At 39.4% G+C, this 22,649-nt stretch overlaps 1 protein-coding gene across 2 annotated transcripts in view; it reads right to left on the reverse strand.

Moving 5' to 3' along the window:
* Nucleotides 1–781: 781 nt before the first annotated feature.
* LOC124774423 (phospholipid scramblase 1) overlaps nt 782–22,649 on the reverse strand; it is a 161,423-nt gene continuing 139,555 nt past the window's right edge. Inside the window, exons 7-9 of one of the 2 annotated variants that reach the window (XM_047249480.1) lie at nt 21,168–21,329; nt 17,882–17,990; nt 782–4,337 (exon numbers count right to left, since the gene is read on the reverse strand). In XM_047249480.1, coding sequence (XP_047105436.1) covers nt 17,931–17,990; nt 21,168–21,329 — 222 coding nt within the window. In that variant the 3' untranslated portion in view covers nt 782–4,337; nt 17,882–17,930. The remainder of the gene's footprint in view (nt 4,338–17,881; nt 17,991–21,167; nt 21,330–22,649) is intronic. The other variant, XM_047249479.1, reaches the window with a different exon arrangement.

The following is a 22,649-nucleotide window of genomic DNA, read 5'->3' on the forward strand; positions in this document are numbered from 1 at the left end:
TCTGGTGAGCCAACGTCAAAAGTAGTAACTAATTTCAAATGCACTACATTTATTTAGATGAATGTCAGAAATGTCTCAAAACTACTAAAATCAGCAGGTAGAATTTACTTGAGCAGCAGTTTCACAGTTTCTAAAATTATTGTGTAATTATACTAGTGGTGTGCAGTATTTGTAACTCTATCATTCCATTTTGAGAAGTGTTGCCACTCTGTATAGTTTGAGAATGTAAAAACTGCTGAAGATAATACTTTTTCAAACTAGATGACAGAAAATGTATGCTTCCTTCCTGACCAATGAATATTTTTTTGTGTGTCAGTATATGAAGCGAGCACCTTCAGCACAACATGGCTGTGAAAAGCTAGTTTGAGTGAAGGAAAATGCACAATTTCCTGAGGGCAGTATCTAAGTTATTTAGCTATTACTAAAGCCACATTTTTCACGTGCTCAGACGTGTAATGCCAGAACAGGCGAAACCTTCAATTTAGTTAGAATCAAAGACAGTTGTTTACAGAGGTGCATGCATGGGAATTGTGTAGGCCTAATGACCAAGATGCCTGTACCCTGAATTCTACAAGGTGTAGGAATGAGTTCCTTCTCTTATCTCCACCCCATCCCCACCCACCCTTTCCTACATTAATGTGTCTCATTACTACTGTTCTAACTTTAACTATACACTGTCAGCAAATCAGACTGTACTTTGGTGAATTTTCTAAATTACTTCTTATAACTTGTTATGGGATACAGCAATAAAATATGACAAAGTACCACTGTGAAGAGCAAATAAATGTAGCAACTTTTAACAAATGACATCAGTCGCCTTCCTTTTTCTTACAGATCATCTATAATACAGAGGATGGAGACACAAATGAATTACTGGGAATGGTTTTCTTTGTTCAATGATGTAAAGTCACCTGAAAATGTATGGAAAATGAAATGCAAACAATTCTCTTGATATGTGTTAACCACAATTTTATTGTCTGCTCCTTTGTCAAGCTGACAATGAGGATATTAGTGAGTGTGTCAATACCTGTTGCTTTGGACAATATAAGCAATTGTTGTTTTCTTATAGTATGGAAATAATGATTTATTTATAACAGAATACAGTTTCAACAGTTAGTTCATTATTACAACACAAAAAGTTCAATATATAATTGTGACAAAAATTTATAAACACTACTATGTACCAAAACCTTTATATACAAAAGTTTTTTTTTCATAAGTAAATTTGGACACACTTTAATAGTTAACACGAATGCAAAGTCTCACAGTAATTGACTTAACAATTATTTACTCGTTGAACTGATTTGCATAACATCATTTGTTGTGTCGAGTGAAAGAAAAGAAGCACACATTAAAATCAGCAACTGCCTCTGTTGTCGTTGTATTAAGCATAGTTTTTGGTTCATATGTGGAAAAAAAATTATTATATAAAGACCAGCAAAAACAACACATACAACTTCAATAAAAAAGTTTGTGCAAACAACACTTGCCAAATATAAGGCCTGTGCTGCCTTTGGTTAATAAGAACTTCAAATGGAAATGTATCTGTTGTAGAGCTAACACAGTATGGCATTCCATATTAAATGTCCATTTGACCCTGCTGTTAAAGACAGCATATCCATAAAGTAACAGAATATTATTGTGGGGTACACTTTTGAAAACTAGCAGATTCAGTCCAACTATATAATAAAGGGTTGTCCACATATAACATAAGGAGACTACTGTGGTTCCGTATGTAACCAAAAATATTATATTAATTATTAGTTGCCTAAAATGAGAAGCAAGTACTAACAACAACAAACACAGCCATATTCTGTGGCACAAAAAACATAGTACCGTATAGGAAATTAAGTGTTCAATTGGAGGACATTTTTTCCATTTTGTTGGCTTCATCCAAAGCTACTCATACACAGTCAATGGAAGAATAAAGACACTAATTGGATAAATATAATCATAATCTACAAACAACATTCAATGTGCTTAATTTGAATAATATGTGTATAGGTTTCAGTTTCACGTAGGCTAGCTAGCACTCTGACAAACTGTTGATCATTTTTGTTACTCTAACCCCTATTTGGATTAGAGCAAAAGCTTCCTGCTCAAAGCTCATCATTTTACAGTCATTAAGAATCACAAGTACGCTTTGCTTATAGGTTGTGTTACATTTATATAAAATACTTTTTTTTTTCAAATTGCACAAAAGTGCCACATATTAGTACCAGCTTTAACTGTCCATGTGGAAAACATATAGAGAAGACAATGTCACCAGAAAATACCTGGACTATTTGACTTTATGACGAAGTTCAACACTCACAACTAATGATAGGTAAAACTTCTGTGTCACATGGCAGGAAACAACACTGTTTTTCCAGTTACACTGCATAAACTCTACAGATAAATAGGTCATTATGTTTGTATAAAATGAAGCTCATACATTAGTACATCAACATTTCTCACATATATTTATTTTCTGTAAAAAGCACCTATTTTGCAATTATGTACCAATAATGATTTAAATATAATTTCAACTTAAAGTACAAGCAGGAACACCTAATGTTTCATATTTCCTTTTATGTTTTGAAACAACAACAAATTTTTGAAGAAGTGTGGAAGTACACTCATATTTATCATTACTTAATACGCAGATTCCATGAAATTTCAGTCTAGGTAATGCAACAAACCAAAATCGGCAACAGGATGCACTAAATTTTTACTGACCATGAGATAAAGCTTTAAAAGTTTAAGGTATTAATTACAACATTATTGTTATACACAATTCCTAAAGTCTCCAAAAAATAACATAGGGTTTCTATGACACCAAATATATATTTGTAAACTCTCTAATTACTTCTACATTGAAATATTAAGAAAAAATAATGATTTTATGATTTAAATATGTGAAATAAAATTTGTAATGCAAGGATAACATAAAGGAAAATTTAATGTAATATATTTCAATCAGTGACTCTCAACCAATAAAACTATCAGTACTATCTGACTGAAGACAAACATTATAAGAAAGGGAAATTTGTATTCCAGTACTACAAGTGGAACCCACAACTTGCATAACATAATTAGCAGTACTCTAGTAACATCTCCACATATACAATATTTTCTTATTTCTAAAACATTTGTCTTCAAATTGAATGAAACAATCAGAAACACACTTCAAATGCACTTCATTTTTTATTGAACTACCAGGATAGGTTATATGAGCAATCTACAAAATAATATATACAAACCAGCTTTCACTGCAGTCAGGAAAAGATATTCAGAATTGCAATTTTTTGCTTTTGTTATATTAGCATTCACAAACTGTTTGGACATGTTTAAATAAATGCTTGTTTCATGCTGCAGCAGATAAGTGATCAGCAGCATTGAACTTCTATTAGTTGTGATAAACTTCCATAAAGGTATTGATTTCATGTTTCAGTGGGATAGATCAACACTCAGTGCAATGGATCCTTCTCAAAATTCATTTCCTTAAATCATACATGCTTCAAAACTTATGGTGCTGCTCCACATATTAAAACTATGGGTCTCTTAGGTACTGATATTAAAGCAATACCAAGAAATATACCTGTAGTGACAATATTACAGTACATCCTGTATCAGGACAAATATTCTGTGTTGCATGCATTTATACAAAGTAAATTTTAAGAATTATGCAAGTATTTTGTTGAACTTAAAACAGCAAATATCTCTCCTACTGAGAATGTGGTGAATCACAGATAGTGTAAATACATATTCAGTTCCAATATCTTTGGTATAGATAAACTTGCATCCATTCACAGCATGGATTGCATTTGAAGGATCAGGGATGTATCTACAACACCACAATCAAGACAGGGTATAGATAAACTTGCATCAATTCACAGCATGGATTGCATTTGAAGGATCAGGGATGCATCTACAACACCACAATCAAGACACAGAAAAGAGGTTATACATATAATTACTGTTGTTTTGGGAACAGGTGTCACTCTCCACACACAAAACATTTCACGCACTACAAAAATGATCACCTGTTCGAGTAAATTCACTGTACATCAATGTCATTCATTTCTCAACAAGTGCTATGGCTGAATGAGATATTTATAGATGTCACTGAACTTACTCCAACATTAACAAACTCCCTGACACAAATATTGATAGCTGATGAGGAAACTGTTGTGATGTCAAACGAATGTGTTACTGGGTAAGTATGAATACAATATTCCTTACTTCATGTTAAACATTCTGTTAGTTTTAGTAAACAATATAATATGGTGCATACTTTAAAACATTCCAATGCCATCTTGTTCAGCATTGCCAGATTTTTCAAAGAACATGTAATCCTGAAACAGAATTATGAACAGTAGATAAATTTTTTTCCCCAAAACTATATGGAACAATAGCATTTTATTATTTTTCATTATTTTACAATAAGTTAGGAAAATAGTTGAAATTAAATACTTTCGATACATTTATAGTAGAGTGAGATTACAACAACACAAGCAAGATTACAACACACAGATCAAGGACTCGCACTATATTCATATCTCGTAATATATGAAGGAACTCGGTTGGGTGAAAGTGGAGAAACCAACAATTTTCCTGTAGTCAGAATATATTTTGAATCCTCTTTTCTTTTTTTAATTGTTTATGTTGGTACTGTACCTGCTGAATAATTATTCATCCTTAACTGCCAACTTTCTTTGCATACACATTTGTGTAAATCCCATTCATCCCTGTGATCATGGAATTGTGCCACTCCATTTGCCTGGCTAACCATTCACCCTGCATGATTGCCCCACATCTCTTTCCCCTCCGTGCTGCCAAAATCAGTTCTTCTCTGTCCACATTTGTGTGCCTCGGCAACTTGTCATAAACAGTCATTTTCACTCAAGACAGACTTGTGGAAGCTACTGCAGTTTTATTCTGTTGTGTGTCCATGCAACATTCATCAATCAGCTGTTGGTGAGTGGTTCCTATTGTTTATTTTAGAAGGTACTGTTTGGTATGTTACAGTCCACTTTCAGATATGCATCAAGATAATGGACAAATGAAAATGAGGAAAGAGAACCACTTACCTACAGATGACTGGTATGTGGCACATAGAAATCAATAAAAGTACAGAGGCTTTACTTGCTGTCGTGTTACTGTACTACTTCTACCTCATGTTCTATTGTATATAAAACAACAAAATACATAAATATACTCACTTGTGAACACTGTATCTTTTTTTCAATGAACAAGGCATGTCACTAAATAAACAGTAAGTTTGTAACCTATTGTGCATTTTGATTACCCCGTTGAAGTATATATCAGAGGTCTCAAGACTTGAAGAATCCTAATACCTGTTAAACTAAGGAACATCTTCCACTTGCGTGTACCTTCAAACAATGGAAAATACAGGATGGAATAATGACAATATTCTGAAAAGGGTAGAGTGCTACTCACCATAAAGGGGAGATGTAGAGTTGCAGACAGGTACAACAAAAAAAAACTGCCAAACAAGTAAGCTTTCAGCTAAGAGGGCTTCTTCCGAAGTACACAACACACACACATCACACACACACACATATGACCATTGTCTTTGGTCACCAGAGACAGTGGTTTTTTTTGTGTGTGTGTGTGTGTGTGTGTGTGTGTGTGTGTGTGTGTGTGTGTTTTGTCTGTCTTGTTTTAGGGCATGAAAACAATTAGGATAATACATGCCCATGTGAAAACTGTAGAATACGAAGACAAGGTGAGGAGTTACAAATGACTATACATTGACCCTAACCGACAGAAGAGAAGACAGCTAAAAACAGGGACATGGAGAAAGGTCTATAAAATACACCAAAGAGAAACGGAGGTCCAGGACTAAAAATTAAATTGCCCTCACCATATTGCCGAGATGGATAAAAAGTAAAATGCGGTCAAGAGCCCATGTGTCACTCGCTAAAACAGTCAATAGCTCAGACAGCAAAAACAAACAAGAATGTAAGTGATTAACAAAAGGACATTCTGTCAGGAAATCGTGGACCATCACAAGTTGAGAGCAATGTGGACAAAGCGGTGGGGGAGCACCACTTAGCTAGTGGTGATGGCTAAAATGCCAATGCCCAATAAGCAACCTAGTTAAAATGATCTCCTCATGGTGAGAGGGCTGAGAGGAGGTCGTTCAACGCACTGGGAGAGGCTTAATAACCTGGAGCATCACCAGTGGTGATGCCAAAGTGACACCACCTGCTGACAGATAGCAATACAGAGATGATCAGAGGGAATGTAAGAACTAGCGGGCTGAGGCATGAGGACTTTAGCCTTGGCAGCAGTGTCAGTGGCCTCATTTCCTGTCAGACCAACATGATCAGGAACCCACATAAACATCACAGTGGCTCTATCAAGAGTGAGCAAGTGACGGCTTTCCTGCACCTGTAGCACTAAGGGATGGATGGTGTACAGCACACACAGGCTCTGAAGGGCACTAAGAGAGCATGAGCTAATGACGCAATTGAAAAGCCTGTGTCAGTGGATGTACTGTGTGGCCTGATGCAGGGCGAAGAGCTCTGCTGTAAATACTGAGCAGTGTTCCGAAAGCCAATACCGAAAAAAGTTGGTGCCAATGACGAAGGCACACCTGACACACAGTCAGGCCAAGAACCATCTGTGTACACAAAGGTACTATCGCAAAATTCCATGCAAAGGTCGTGAAACTGAAGGCGATAGAGCAAGGCTGGAGTAATGCCCTTAGGAAGTGAATGAAGGCCAAAGTGAACAAGGACCGCCACACGAAGCCAAGGAGGTGAAGGGTTCACATCCACTGGGATTCACACCCACAGTGAATGTTGCAAGCAGCATGAAGTTGAACTGCAGAGAAGAAAGAGCCAAAAGTGAACTCCGCGAGGTAACAGAGAAGATGGATGTGCCCCATACTGGTGACCAAAGGAGTAATAGAAGGAGGAGGCATAGGATGGGTGGCCACATATGGCAGACAAACAGCATGCCTTCTACTGAGGAGAAAGTCACAGCAGTAGGTCAACGGCAGTTCGGCAGTTTCTGCATACAGACTCTCAACCAGGCTAGTGTAAAATGCACCAGTGGCCAAATGGATGCCATGATGGTGGATAGTATTGAGAGACAGATGCACAGATAAATGAAGCACCTATAGTCTAGTTTCGAATGGACAAGGGACTGGTACAAAAGGAGGAGGGTGGTTCGCTCTGCTTCCTAGAAAGTACCGTTGAGGACACTAGAACACTGAGGGACTGCAACAGTGGGCTGCCAGGTAAGACACATGGGAGAACCATGTCCTATTGAGCAGGAGCTCCAGGAATTTCAGAGTTTCGACGACCGAAAGAGCAACAGGCTCAAGATGTAAAGACAGTGGTAGAAACCAAGTGCAACACCAGAAATTCATGCAAATGGTTTTGTCAGTGGAGAAATGAAAGCCATTGTCGATGCTCCAAGAGTAAAGATGATCAAGACATCGGTGAAGATTCTACTCAATGATTCAAGCCTGTGGAGAACGGCAACAGATGGCAAAATCATCAACAAAAAGGGAGCCGGAGACACCTGGTGGGAGACAGGCCATTATAGGGTTAATGGTAATAGCAAATGGTGATAGCAAAGAAGATGATGCTCAGGATGGAACCCTGAAGCACACTGTTTCCTGGATATATGTGTCCAACAAGGTAGAACCCAAACATACTTTGAAAACTTAATCTTTTAAAAATTCCTTAAAGAAATGAGGCATGTGGCTTCGAAGCCCCACGTGTAGAGAATATGGAGGATACCAGTCTTCCAGCAGGTCTTGTAGGCTTTTTCCAAATCGAAAAACACAGCCACCAGCCACAGTCTGGGATTTCCACAGAAAACCATTCATGATATGGGTGTACAAAGTGACGAGATGGTCAACTGCAGAATGGCACATTCAAAATCCACACTGTGTAGTGGTTAATAAATTGCAAGACTTGGGCCAACATACCAACCGGGCGTGAATCATAAGTTTCATCACCTTGCAAATACAGCTGGTGAGAGAAATGGGGTGGTGGCTGGAAGGAAGGTGTTTGTCCTTACTGGGCTTAGGTATGGGTGTGACAGTGGCTTCACGCCATCTTCTGGGAAATGTGCCCTCTGCCCAGAGGCACTTGTACGTATGAAGTAGAAAGTGATTGCCTACAAGATAAAGGTGCTGCAACATTTGAGTGTGAAAATCATCTGGCCTTGGGTGGAGAATCGGGATGAAGTGAGAGCATTAACTAGCTCCCTCATAGTAATGGCAGCATTGCCCGAGCCTCTTCTGCTCATTTCCGATGGAGGAAGGCAGGGTGATAGTGGGAGGAGCTTGAAAGCTCCACAAAATAGTGGCCCAAGGTGTTGGAGACAGAATAGGGTCCACGATGACATCGTCTGCTACTGTCAGGCCAGAAATTGGGGATTGGATCTTGGTCCCAGAGAGCCATCAAAGGTTGGCCCACACAACAGAAGATGGAGTGGAACTGATAAAAGAACGGTAAAATCCAGCTATCTATTTTACTATCCCAAATAACACAATGACACTGTGCATGCAACTGTTTATAATAAATGCAGTAAGTAAGCAGTAGTAAGCTGCCATTTGGGTGAGCAAATAGGTGGGACAGGTGTCAGCAAACAGAGAGCACACGTGAAATGTTCACTCGTGTATGTGTCAGAGAGAATGGGCCACTCAAGATGATGGGCAAGCTGGGCAGTGCAGAAGGATAGGTCCAAATGGGAATAGGTCAGAGTGAAGTCTGAAAGGAACATGGGTGCTCATGTGTTAAGGCAGAAGAGGTTAAGATGATTGAGAAGGCCAGCCAAGAGAGCACCTCTCAGACAGGTTCTGGGAGAACCCCAAAGGGGATGGTGTGCATTAAAGTAACCAAGCAGTCGAAATGGGTGAGGTAGCTGACCAATAAGCTGGAGGAAGACTGCTCTGGTGACATCAAATGACAGAGGAATGTGAATGGTACAAAGCGAAAAGGTCAAGTGAGGAAGTAAAGGCTGAACTGCAACAGCTTGAAGGTCAGGGAGATGGGTCGACTATGATTGTGATCCTGTATGAGCAGCATGACTCCCCCATGAGATGGAACACCATCCTCGGTGGGAAGGCCAAAAAGGATCAGGAAGAAATGCGAGAGCTCAATGTAGTCATGACGACGCAATTTTGTTCCTGAAGGCAGCGAACAAGTGGACACTGCAGTTCTAAGAGCAGCCATAAATCCTCTTTGTTGGATCGAAGACCACGAACGTTCCATTGGAGGAGAGTCATGATGAGGAAAAAATAAAAGGGTGACTGCTGAGTGCCAGCCTTCGAAGACTCGCTGCTACAGGGCACAGGGGCAGTAGGATCCTGCTCTGTGAGGTCTACAGAAGTGTCAGCATTTTTCTGTTCGCCTGCAGAGTCCAGGGCAAAAAAATGGTTGGTGACGCACACCAGCAACACGGAGGTTGGCTGGGTGAGGCTATCACATGGCGACACCATCGAAGAGGATCTTCGAGACGCCAAAGAAGACTGTTTGCCTTTGTTTGACTTCTTGGAGCCTTTCCGGTTGGCACAGGAAGGCTCAGATGTTGGTTGTCTGGAGGGACGTAGGAAGTCTTCATGAAAGTATTCCTTCTGTACTTTCCAGCCTGCCTGTTGTGTAGCTGGTGACTTTGTCCAGTGAGGTGAATGTCTGGTGGCATGTTGCACAGCTGGAGAAGGAGACGGGGCTGCTACCATGACACTGGGCACTTTCACAAATGCAGTGATAAATTTGAGGCTGCATGTCTGTGTGGCCATGTCCTTTATGGAGCAATGGAGCAAGATGTAGCAAGAACAGCACTGTAGGTGCCAGATGGCTTTTTCATTCACCTGGATCTCCTGGACAGCCCACTCATCGAGATACACAGGATAATTGCAGGAAGTAGCGGCATGGTCACCACTGAAGTTGATACAGGGGGGAGGAGGTGCCCTTTTGAGCATCCCTATCACAGATTAACATCTGGCTAGGTGTCTACAGGACTCTAAAGTGCGGTTGTAACTACAACACTGGTATCAGTGCATCAGGTTTAAAATATACAATCTACTGTGATAACTTCATAACCTGCTTTGATCCCTGATGGAAGAACCACTCTATCAAAACTGAAAAAGAGAGTGCATATGGGCACTATGCAGGTATCTAGTTTTTCCATCACCCGGTGTACTGCAATGACACCCTGATCAGATAGGTATGTTTGGATATCTGCCTTGGTCAGACCATCGAGGAGCCTAGCATAAATAACACCACAGGAAGAATTCTGTGTTCGATGGGCCTCAAAACGAACAGGATAGTTGTGGAGGAGTGAAGTTGCAAGTAGCTGTTTTGCTTGAGAACCAGAAGTAGTCTCCAAAAGCAAAGTCCCATTTTGTAAACGAGAGCAGGATTTCACAGGGCCAGCAATTGTATCAACACTTTCCTGAATAATAAACAGACCGTCTTCAGTATGTGAAACCATGAGGAACCATCGTGCAGCTGAGAGGGTCTTTGAATTATTAGCCTCATTCTGTTTACGTTTTGTAGCTGTTGACTGTGAAGATGATTGGCTCATTGTGAGAAAATCCCCCATGATTGCCAGGATCTCCGATGGTGCGCTCCTTCCAACTGGGGGCCACATTCAGAAGGGGGTGCATCTGTCTTAGGTGATTGTTCACACCTCAGGTCACACCTCCTGAACACCTGACAGAGGGACCAATCAGTAATTTGGAAGGTAGCAGCTCAGGCCTCCCTGGGCCTGACCTGTACCAGGGGTATGTGTGAACCCTACCTGTCGATCAATGGCTGGAAATTACACGTTATCCAGTCATCCGTTATGCGCCAGACACGTGGGCAGGCCTTCAGGAGCACACAGGGAGGAAGAAGAGAAACAGGAACTTCAAATGCCGCAGGGTCATGCGTATGTGAATAGTGTCTGCATAAATCTCTGTGTTGTCTACTTCGGAAGAAGGCCTTTTGGCTGAAAGCTCACTTGTTTAGTAGTCTTTCTGTTGTCCCTATCTGCAACTCAACATTTCCACTATGGTAAGGAGCAATCTATCCTTTTCATAATATTGTTACTACTGATACTTTTGTATATGCTGCTTCTTTATGCAAACAGGTTAGCAACAAATGAAGTTCACATAAAGAAAACCAGAGGTTTTAAGGACAGATAAAATTCAACCTGAAAATCTGCTTGTTAAGAACAAAATATAATTTTTAATACTCTTTTGGCATTACAACATTCATAATTAATCTGAATAAGAATCAGTTACTGTATTAGAAAAATGTGACCTGTCAATATTTGTGAAGAACTATAAGCAGTCAGCTATCACAGTGTGCACTCAACAAAATAACATACAGTACTTTAGACTAAGTGTGCGTGATATGAAAAAGTGAGATATAAGGAAAAATGCAGCAAGTACAGGAATTAAAGAAATTTGTGAAAGAAACAAACGAACAAGAAATAGGAGAGCTATTCAGAAAGTAGGGAACGTTTCCATCTGACGCCGCTAGGCATGCACCAATCGCGTATATTTTGGTATGTGCATGCTCAGCAGCTCAGTTGGCATCCATCCGTGACAGTGGGAATGTCTCTGTGCATCTAGTTTTTCGATATTCAAATTTCAAATGTGCACTACAATCGAAAATCCCGCTGGTTGTGAGGTGCGGTCGGTGATACGGTTTTTGTTGGTAAAAAACCTAAAACTTATAGAAATTTATTGTGAACTGTGAGAAGTGTACGGAAAGAATGTAATGAGTGAATGTTCCATCTGGAAATGGTGCATTAAGTTTGAAAATGGCCAAACCAACATTCATGATGAAGAGAAGAATGAACGCCCAAGCATTATGACTGATGCTCTTGGCGCTAAAGCTGATGAAATGATTCGTGAAAACCATCACTTCACAATAGCGGAACTTTTGCTTCCTTTCCACAAGTTTCATGGACTTTGTTGTTTGAAATTGTCACTCGAAAGCTGGACTACCACAAATTTTGTGCACGATTGGTGCCCAAAATGCTTACAGAGCACCGTAAAGAACAGCGAATGGGGGCAACGTTGACATTTCTGGAGGCCTACTACAAAGATGGTGATTCATTACAGGATCAAATCGTAAATGGTGATGAGAGCTTGGGTGAAACACGTCAATGGTGAGACATAATTATGGTCCATGGAGTGGGGGGACACAAGGTCCCCCCAAAAACCAAGAAAATGTTTGCAAATCTTGTCAGAAAAGAAGTTGATGGCGACAGTGTTTTGGGATAGGCAAGATGTGCTTCTTACTGATTTTCTCAAACATGGAGCAACCATAAATTCTGCCCGGTACTGTCAAACTTCGCACAGCCTTAGAAGAGCAGTTCAAAACAAACACCAAGGAAAGCTGATGTCCAAAATTTTGTTCTTCCATGACAATGCCCGACCTCACATGGCAAACCGCACTAAATAACTCCTTAATTCATTCAAATGGGAAATTTTCCCTCATCTGCCCTACAGCCCAGATCTTGCACCATGCAACTTCCACTTGTTTCCCAAGATGAAGAACTGGCTTGCAATGCAGTGCTTTGACGATGACGCGGAACTCCAGGCAGGCGTGACTCACTGACTGAAGTCTCAGGCGGCAGAATTTTACGACGAAGGTCTTTCAAAGCTTGTCCACCACTATGATAAGTGCCTCAATGTGTTTGGTGACTATGTGCAAAAGCAGTATGTCAGTTGCTCTTTCAGATGTATATAATAAAATGTATTTCTTGTACTTAGTTTTTTTTTAATGCCAAAACATTTCCTACTTTCCGAATAGCCCACGTATAAAGCAACAGTGTGTAGGTAGCAATACGCAGCTATACAAGTCATAGTCCTAGCAGGTACACATTACCAAGAAAGGACAATTATCTGTAAGAGAGCAGTATAGCAAACATCGTTAGCCTTAACTGCATAATAGTTGAATCAAATTACGCTGAACATCTATGAGCAGAAATTAAATTGAGCATGCCAACGGATTTTTAATTTTAGACATACTGCTTAACAGATAAGCACATTTTTTTACCACTTATTTCGGACTTAAGGCAAAGTTTTTTGGCAACAGCAAAGTGTGGCCAGTGAAGATAAAAATTATTAAAAAGCACCAAGTGGCAGAAAGAGAGAGAGAGAGAGAGAGAGAGAGAGAGAGAGAGAATCTCAAATGAAATAAGGTGCAACTATTAAAGAAAAGGCGTGAATTGAAGCAAGCAACAATAAGAACAAGATGCGAAAAGCTAAATTGAACAAAATTATAAGGAAATGGCTCAGAGACGAAACACACTGTTTGCCAGGAGTAACAACTGCAAACAAAACAGTGTGCAGATGACTAACTAGAGCTAATTTTGTATACATGTCACATATCATCAATTACGATGGAAGATAGCTAACAACAGAGATAAAACTGTACACGCATTCAATGTTTTATTCTTTAATATGTTTGTATAGCTTAACAGTGGAATCAAACACCACACACATAGTTAATAGTGAATATGTTGACATTCTGGAAAAGAAAAGGAAATTGCAGAATTTTTCGTGAGATGTAAAGCTTTTCATGCTGACATGATTTCCAGTAACAAGATGACAAGGTTATCATCGAAAGCTTTGAATTTTTATTCTAATTTGGTGAAAAACTATTCCCATATTGCCCACACACTCTGTTTATGATAGGGATGTAACTGCTGCTCCACCGCTGTACTCCATATTTCACTCTTCAAAGTGTATACTTCATAGTTAGTTAACAGCTGCTTAGTGATGGATTTTCTCTCATAATATACACCGCCATCTTCTCAAACTCTACTGCACAAAATGTAGCCAGCTCTCTGTAGATTGAATAACTCATTTTCTCTTTACACTTCTAGCCATGATGAAAAATGTATTCCTATTGCGTGTTGTGAATGTCTCTCTGTTCATTTGCCTTTTTTTAAAACACAACATCCTGTAGCAGTATATGTTAAATGCATGCCTGCAGGTTCCTTTAATGAGTAATACTCCACCTTCGACAACCTGTCATGAAATTATACAGGGTGTCCCATTTTACTCTATACCGGCCAACATCTCTGGAGTGGCCGATATCTTTAGAGTGGCACAATTCTGCAAAAAACAGTCTCGAGTAAAAGATGTAAGGTTTGAAGGGGTTATGGAGTGGTTATGTCAAAATGACCTTGAACCCTGTTTTCAAGGTCAAACCAAGGTCAAGTTCATTTTTGCAATTGGTAACCCCTATTTTTTATTCCACATTCACACTCTATGCAAAAAGAAGTATGTGTTCTTTGTAGGGAACGTTTATTTTAAAAAAACCAGTGAGTTTTCATCAGGGGGCACTTCATTGTAGCTGTCACAGGTTACCAGTAGCTCGAGAATGGAGCAAGACTGGGAAAAATTTTCAATGAAAATCTTGTACGGTTTCTGAACTCTGTCCACTGGTGAAATTTTTGTGAACTTGAAATGGCTTTGAAATTCTTCAGTAGGGATTAACTGCAAAGCAAATACCGTTGGCATTTGTGGAACACGGAACCTAACATGCACCATATGCAGGATGCCTAGCGGATTTCGTACAGCATTAGCCCTGAAAACGGCTGATTAACATGGTTCTCACTGGAAATTTGGGATTGCAGATGCTTGATCAACTGCCCATTTTGCCTAATGTACATTTGCACTCTCTGTCAGAAACTGGTCTCAACAACATTCAATGTCTGATGGGTGATTGCCTGGAAAGCCGCCACAATACTTTATCTCATATCTTCTGGCATCATCAGGGGGGATGGAGTACACCTTCTGCTTCCAGAATGAGATTTTCACTCTGCAGCGGAGTGTGCGCTGATATGAAACTTCCTGGCAGATTAAAACTGTGTGCTGGACTGATACTCGAACTCGGGACCTTTGCCTTTCGCGGACAAGTGCTCTACCAACTGAGCTACCCAAGCACGACTCACACCCTGTCCTCACAACTTTGATTCCACCAGTACCTCGTCTCCTACCTTCCAGACTTCACAGAAGCTCTTTTGCAAACCTAGCAGAACTAGCACTCCTGGAAGAAAGGATACTGCAGAGATACGGCTTAGCCACAGCCTAGGGGATGTTTCCAGAATGAGATTTTCACTCTGCAGCAGAGTGTGGGCTGATATGAAACTTCCTGGCAGAAGAACTTGTGTGAAGTTTGGAAGGTTGGAGAAGAGGTACTGGGGGAATTAAAGTTGTGAGGACGGGTCGTGAGTCGTGCTTGGGTAGCTCAGTTGGTAGAGCACTTGCCCGCAAAAGGCAAAGGTCCCGAGTTCGAGTCTTGGTCCAGCACACAGTTTTAATCTATTTCACACGTTCTGCTTCACAGCTTCCATAATAAGAAGTCCAATGGTGTTAAGTCTGGTGATTTTTGTGGGAATTGACAAATTGCACTACCAATACAAATCTATCGATTCAGGTAAGCTGCAGTGAGGTACCTTCTGACAGGTAGGACCTGATGTGCAGGGGCACTGCCATGTTGAAACCACAGATGTGCTCGTATGTCTAGGGGGATATTTTCTAGTAAAGGAAGCACCAGATTCTGGAGAATATTAAGATAGTGCAAGCCATTCAACATTTTGCCATAAAAAATAGGACCTGTCACATAATCTCCAACTATGCCAGCCTCGACATTGATTGACCACCATCTCTGTGTTTGGTGATCTCACTGCCAGTGAGGATTTGCTTCTGCCCAGTAGTGTGCATTATGGAGATTGACTCCTCCCATGTTGTCGAAGTTTAACTCATCTGTAAAGAGAATGCATTCGAAGAAAAAGGGATCATGACGTATTTGCATATCGGTCCATCGACAAAATGCCAGGCATCTCTAAGGATACCCCGGCTCGATTGCTTGGGTGATATGTAAGCGGTATGAGTGGAATTTAAAATATCTAAAAACTCGAGCTACTGTTGATCGAGGCACGCCATGCATTCCCTGAATCTGACGTGTTGAAAGGTGTGGATCTTCAGCGATGATAGCACAAACTCCCAGCACAATTGCCTCTCTTGGGCCCGTCTTTTGTCTCTGCCTTATCAAGGTACCTCTTTCAGCTCATCCTACCAGAGATCTACTTGTAAACTTTGTGGGATGATCAGCATCAGGACACCTTTTGACATACAATCTGTGCATGGTTGCATAGTTATCAAGACACTCACCAACAATTTTTATCATTCTCACTATTTTGAACAGCATATAATCAGCCATTTCAGACAGATTAGAGTCGAAAAATAAATTTTAGTGATCACTTTTACTATTAATGGCTTTCTTAGGTTCTTCCTTCAACAAAACATCCAGCAAGCATGTTGCAGGACAACTGACTTAGTACAGCGTACATGACCCGTTTGTTTATGCCACAACGTGAAGCCAAAACATACAGTAATCAATTGCGATCTTTCACAAAATTACTTAGGTGTCTAATGGATATGTGTCTTTCAAGAGGGAGTCTTTACATATCTTGATATTGATGTAAAGAATAAAATAATGAAATACCCCATGGTAATCTGGCCTTTTCAAATATGGAGAGAAGGAAGAAATGAAAGACGGGACTGAGAAAGTCAATTGCGAGACAAGGTGATTCAGATAAATTTTTCTCGTATGAGCTCCAAACAGTCATGTGGAGAATAATTTTGCTTGTATGGATTTGGAAAAATTTCACTCCACAGGAATTCATTAGAGTCTCGGGCGACGAGATTGTTCTGAGTCCCACGAGGTGAAATTCATCAGAATTTGACGAGGTGGAATTTTTCTAAATCCCTTAACATCCATTTTTTTCTAAGTCCATAAGAGAAAAATTTATAAGATCACGCCAGTCAAGAATCATTCTAAGTGAGCACAGATGAGAAATTTCCAGAGTCTCCGAACCCCCAGTCATGATTTCAAATTTCCCGACAATGATGCTTATTAGTTAGCCTCAAAGTTCCACCCTTCACTTCTCTGATTGTGCTGCACAAGCACGATCCTGGTCTCTGATTTGGCACCGTTCAAGTGGTGCACATTGGGTTTCGCTAATGCCGATGATATTTGCTTTCAGGTTAATCTCTACTGAAGAATTTTAAGGCCATTTCGAGTTCAAGAAAATTTCACCAGTGGACAGAGTTCAGAAATCATATGAGATTTCCACTGAAGATTTTTCATGATCTAGCTTCATTCGAGAGTTATTGGTAACCTTGGAAAGTTACAATGAAGTGCCCCCTGGTCACAAACCATTGGTTTTTTTGGGGGAAAAATATGTGCCCTACAAACAATGCATATTTTTCATGTAAAATACGAATATGGCATAACAAATTGGGGTTACCATTTGCAAAAATGAACTTGACCTTAATTTGATCTTGAAAACAGGGTTCAAGGCCATTTTGAGGTAACCATTCCATGACCTACTTCAAACCTTACAAATTTTACTCAAGACTTTTTTTTGCAAAATTGTGCTGCTCCAGAGATATTGGCTGGTATAGATTAAAATGGGACACCCTATATACGTTACGTGTTCATTTTCTCCACACACACACACACACACACACACACACACACACACACACAGAGAGAGAGAGAGAGAGAGAGAGAGAGAGAGAGAGAGAGAGAATACCAACACCATACTGATTAGTTAAGACTTTGAAGTAAGGAATTTTTCCATAGTGACAGTTTAGACAGCAGACCGGACTGACAAACAATAATAGGACAGTAGCAAAAAATCCATTGCATGTTAGTTCAAGCAAAGCTATTTCATTAACTAGCACTGGTTACTTCCATCACTATGTGAAACAATGCCAGAAGCAGTGACACTTATTTATTGTGGCACAATGATTATGATCATGTTAGTTTTCAGAAGCATTGTGCATCCCAGATGCCTTCAGACACCTTTTTACGCAATATGACTCTTACTTTACCTTCAACTTGAGAAACTCTCTAGAAACATCAAAGTCTTCATTATAACGACTAAAACATTCCAGGGCGATCAGTTTCCTTATTACCACTCTTCTCAAAGAACATTACATCCTGCAGATATATCAAAAGCACGGAGTGAGGTCAAACCAACAAAATATGAATAACTTATAGCAGTAAAGATATTAACAGAAACAAATAAAATTTGTACATACAATAATTACCCGAGAATGCAAGAGAACAAAAGATCAGGGTTCAATCAACAGTCCCGATTCATTCCCTGAATTTTAATCTTTGTTAGGTCTCATTCCGTTACTTCGCTGGAGCTAAGGTTTGAAATATTCAAGTACTGCAATATATCACTCAATACAGTCTCTGGAATGCATATTACGCATAACAAAACTCATTCTTAATTACAAGTCACTGTACAATGCACTATTGCATCTTAATGATATGTGACATTTTCTGCACATTTGTATGAATTACTTCGTTTTGCAAAATTAGTTCATCTTCCTGACTTTGCATCTTAACAGTGCACCAGTCATTAAAACCAGATTAAATAAGGGAGAAAAGAAATTTATGGCACAAATTGACTACAAGAAGGGTTAGCTTGATAGAATGCATCCGGATGCATCAAGGTATCATCAATTTTCTGGTAGAGGGAAGTGTGGGTGGTGAAAATTGTAGAGGGAGACCAAGGCTTGAATGCAACAGGCACATTCAACTGGATGTAGGTTGCAGAACTTAGGCAGAGATGAGGGTTTGACATGATAGGAACTGCATACAACCAGTCTTCGAGCTGAAGACCACAACAATAACAACATAAAGAAACAGTAGGTGTTTCCAAGTTTATGAGGATGGTATGTAAAATATATTTTGTTATGTATATAATCAATATCTTTTGTATTTGAGAAGCTACTTCTGACAGAAAACTGATTACGCATATTGCAATCTTTTGATGACGTCAACATAAATCATCAACTCATTTTGATAAAGTAATGAAGAACATTATACTGCAACTTTACCAATGTGATTTTTGATATTTTCCTTGAGGGAATTCACATTTTCTCAGTATAATACATAATGAAACAGCTCTCAGAAGGCTGTGGCCCAAGAGAATAAGTTCTTTTCATTCTACATGTTAATGAGCAATAGTAGTCACTGCTCTTCATAAAGACCATTTGATCTGTCATTAAAACAATGCTTTAAGCATGATGACTCAGCCAAATGGGGTAGGCTTCTTACACCACATTTACCTTATGTGGTACACTGTTGTACAAATTTTGAAAAGCTTAATGTTATGACAAAGATAATGTTTTCCTTTTATTTGCTAGGTCACAGAACCTGAAAATGAAGTTTAAAAAATGAAGTTGAAATTTACTAATTTGTTTTCATTTATGAGAATGATATTGCTTGTATCTCACACGCTGGTGATGGCTGCAGCAGAGCCTTGCACCTAATGCTGTTTGCTTGCCCTGGCCTGCTGGTGAAACATCCATCACTCAGTGTGTGGCAGTCTACATGTTAAGAGTGTCCCTTTTTGTCCTGCCTCTGGTGCTGTGTTGCAGCAACATCTGTTTTTATCATCTAACAATATTCAATTAAATGATGACAGCACTCCATTTCCCATTCTACCTTTACTCCACAAGTGGAATATCCCACTGACCCACTCACCTTGTTTATCACTTACATTACCACAATTGGGCTGCAAGTATGATGGCAAAAACAAAAGTTCAGTAAAGTGCTGAATTGCTGTTACTCATAAGGGCACATTAGACCTTCCAACAGTTATTTTAAGTTTTTAGATTTCATGCTTCCCAGAAAACTATTTGAAAAAATCTTAAAAGATTCCTATGCTGTGTTCTCCTTTCCTTATTGCATTAAATCAAATTGAGTGTCTAACGAGTTCTCTGGTCTGTGAATCACAATCACACTTGCTTTCATTTTTTCGAAACTGGGCCTGGGGGTCTTTTGATGTAAGTATGCCATTACATAATTCTTCATAAATCCCAGTTTTATACGTAGTGCTTGAAGCAATATTTTGGTTGGCTGTATCAATGGTTCGAGCACCCAGTTTTTCAATCTAGGAGGTAATGAATGTTTCTTTGGACAACTTTTATGTGAATAGTGTACAATATTACTTTGTGTAGCTGGATTGCAGGCCTACTAATATGGCACACAAACTTTCCACTAGCATCTCACATAGTCAATCATGTTTCTCGTATTCAGATATATTTTTTGTATACAGTTCCCATTGAAGCACTTTGATACCTGGCCACAGTGCTAGTGATTACATGATAAAAACACGTACCACGTGATGATACTACACTGTGAGAATTCTGATATGCTCAAGCAGTGCTCCCAACTGCTTGTGCACAGAGCTCAATATTTAAAGATAATTGTGCTATAATGTTTACAATTTTCAAATTGCACAATTATCTTATTATGCATCTTAATGTTAGTTTTATATTTAGTGGTACCAAATTAATTTCCATGGAATTTTATGTGTTGAACAGTGGTGTACATGTGAATATCAGTCTAAAAGTTTCAAGACTGCTGAGTTTATTATCCAATCTAATTTTGTGAAAGGTCAAATGATGTACGACCATTAGAATCAGTTAAAGAAGAAGGGATCAAAGCGTGATATTGAATGTTCCATCAATAGAGAGATTATTAGCGAAGGATACAGCCTCTATCATTTGAAATGAACCGTACTCAGTCTCCACCAGGCACAGGATCTTACTTTATTTTGACAACAGTATTTGCTAAAAAGGCAGCACGAAGAGACAAACACAGACCATCATGTATTTACACAGCACATCAGGTCTAGCCATACATGTTATTTTCCTTTTCTGGAACGGGGGGGGGGGGGGGGGGGGGAGGGAGAACCTTGAACATGCCTTGATTTGGGCTCTCAGAAGCATCGAGTTATGCTGAATAACCTATCTTAAAGAGGGAATACTGTGGGAGCTTCAGGGAGTGGCTGGAGATGGTACACTGGTGAAAATGACACAGAGAGACTACATTGAAAGACAAGATGGTCAGTTTACAAAAGAACTGTGACTTGCCTTACTTTCTCAAAACTTTCTGATTGACAATAATTTGTTATACTAAGATATCTTGCATTATATTCTGCAGTACTTTTTCTACTAAGCATCACGCCCTCAATCAAGGTATTAATTTTCTGATCTAATTCTGTAGTAATTGTTGACTCTGTCTTGTAACTAAAATATAATCATTGGTGATTTTATTAGTAAAACTTAACAATCTAACACAACTTTTGTTACTTACAATCAAAAAGCATGCTCCCAACATCACAGCCTTCATTTTCACATCAAGATCCATTGGAAATGTAATTCCAAAGTAATCAGCATCTGTGAATGCCTCTCTCAAAAGACCTGACCATTGTTTCGATATTTTTCCCACTTGTGAGCTGCCATCCTTGGATAGAATCTGAAAGAAATTCATAACAAGGTATCAGCACCCAATGATAGTACTCAAAGCACAAAATGCAACAGACTTTACCTTATATCAGTCTGTGAAGTAAAGTTGTACAAAACTGGAAAGCCCTGTTTGAAATACAAATGATGGAAGGTGTAGATGTAATCAATCATTGTATAGCTGAGGTCCTGAGCAGTGGACTAAACTAAGTGTTCAGTCTTGTTTATGGTCCTACCTACTGCTCATCCCACCCGATTATACTATGGAGTACTGCATTCTTTGTTAAATGAAGTTGTGGTTTACAAACTGCTGACAGTCTTCTGTAGGTTTCTGCCTTGTAACTCCCAATTCAACACAGTGGAGCAAGAAAAATATCATTATGGTTTGCACCTCATGCGTATTACCTCTTTGTGTGACAACTACATGTATATCATTCTGCTTGCTCAAATAATATCTTGTGTGGCAGTCAATGGTTGACTGTGGATTCCTTATTTTATTTTATTTTATTTGCATGTTTGGAAGAGAGTATAAGAGACCTGTATCTCAAATGCTGAGAAGAGAGTATTGTCCAGACCAATAATACTGGGATCTGAGTGAGCAATTAAGTTTTAACAAATACTAAATACAATCACGTATTATGTATACACACATATGTATAACAGGGTGGTCCATTGATAGTGACCGGGCCAAATATCTCATGAAATAAGCGTCAAATGAAAAAGTTACAAAGAACGAAACTCGTCTAGCTTGAAGGGAGAAACCAGATGGTGCTATGGTTGGCCCCCTAGATGGCCCTGCCATAGGTCAAACTGATATCAACTGCGTTTTTTTAAAATAGGAACCCCCATTTTTTATTACATATTCATGTAGTACGTAAAGAAATATGAATGTTTTAGTTGGACCACTTTTTTCGCTTTGTGATAGATGGCACTTTTATAGTCACAAACGTATAAGTACGTGGTATCACGTAACATTCCGCCAGTGCGGACGGTCTTTGGTTCGTGATACATTATCCGTGTTAAAATGGAGCGTTTACCAATTGGAGGAAAGGTCGATATCATGTTGATGTATGGGTATTGTGATCAAAATGCCCAACGGGCGTATGCTATGTATGCTGCTTGGTATCCTGGATGACATCACCCAAGTGTTTGGACCATTCGCCGGATAGTTACGTTATTTAAGGAAACTGGAAGTGTTTTGCCACATGTGAAACATCAACCATGACCTGCAACAAATGATGATGCTCAAGTAGGTGGTTTAGCTGCTGTCGTGGCTAATCTGCACATCAGTAGCAGGTAAATTGCACGAGAATCGGGAATCTCAAAAACGTCG

This window comes from Schistocerca piceifrons, chromosome 2, assembly GCF_021461385.2.
Source record: "Schistocerca piceifrons isolate TAMUIC-IGC-003096 chromosome 2, iqSchPice1.1, whole genome shotgun sequence".
Lineage (NCBI taxonomy): Eukaryota > Metazoa > Arthropoda > Insecta > Orthoptera > Acrididae > Schistocerca > Schistocerca piceifrons.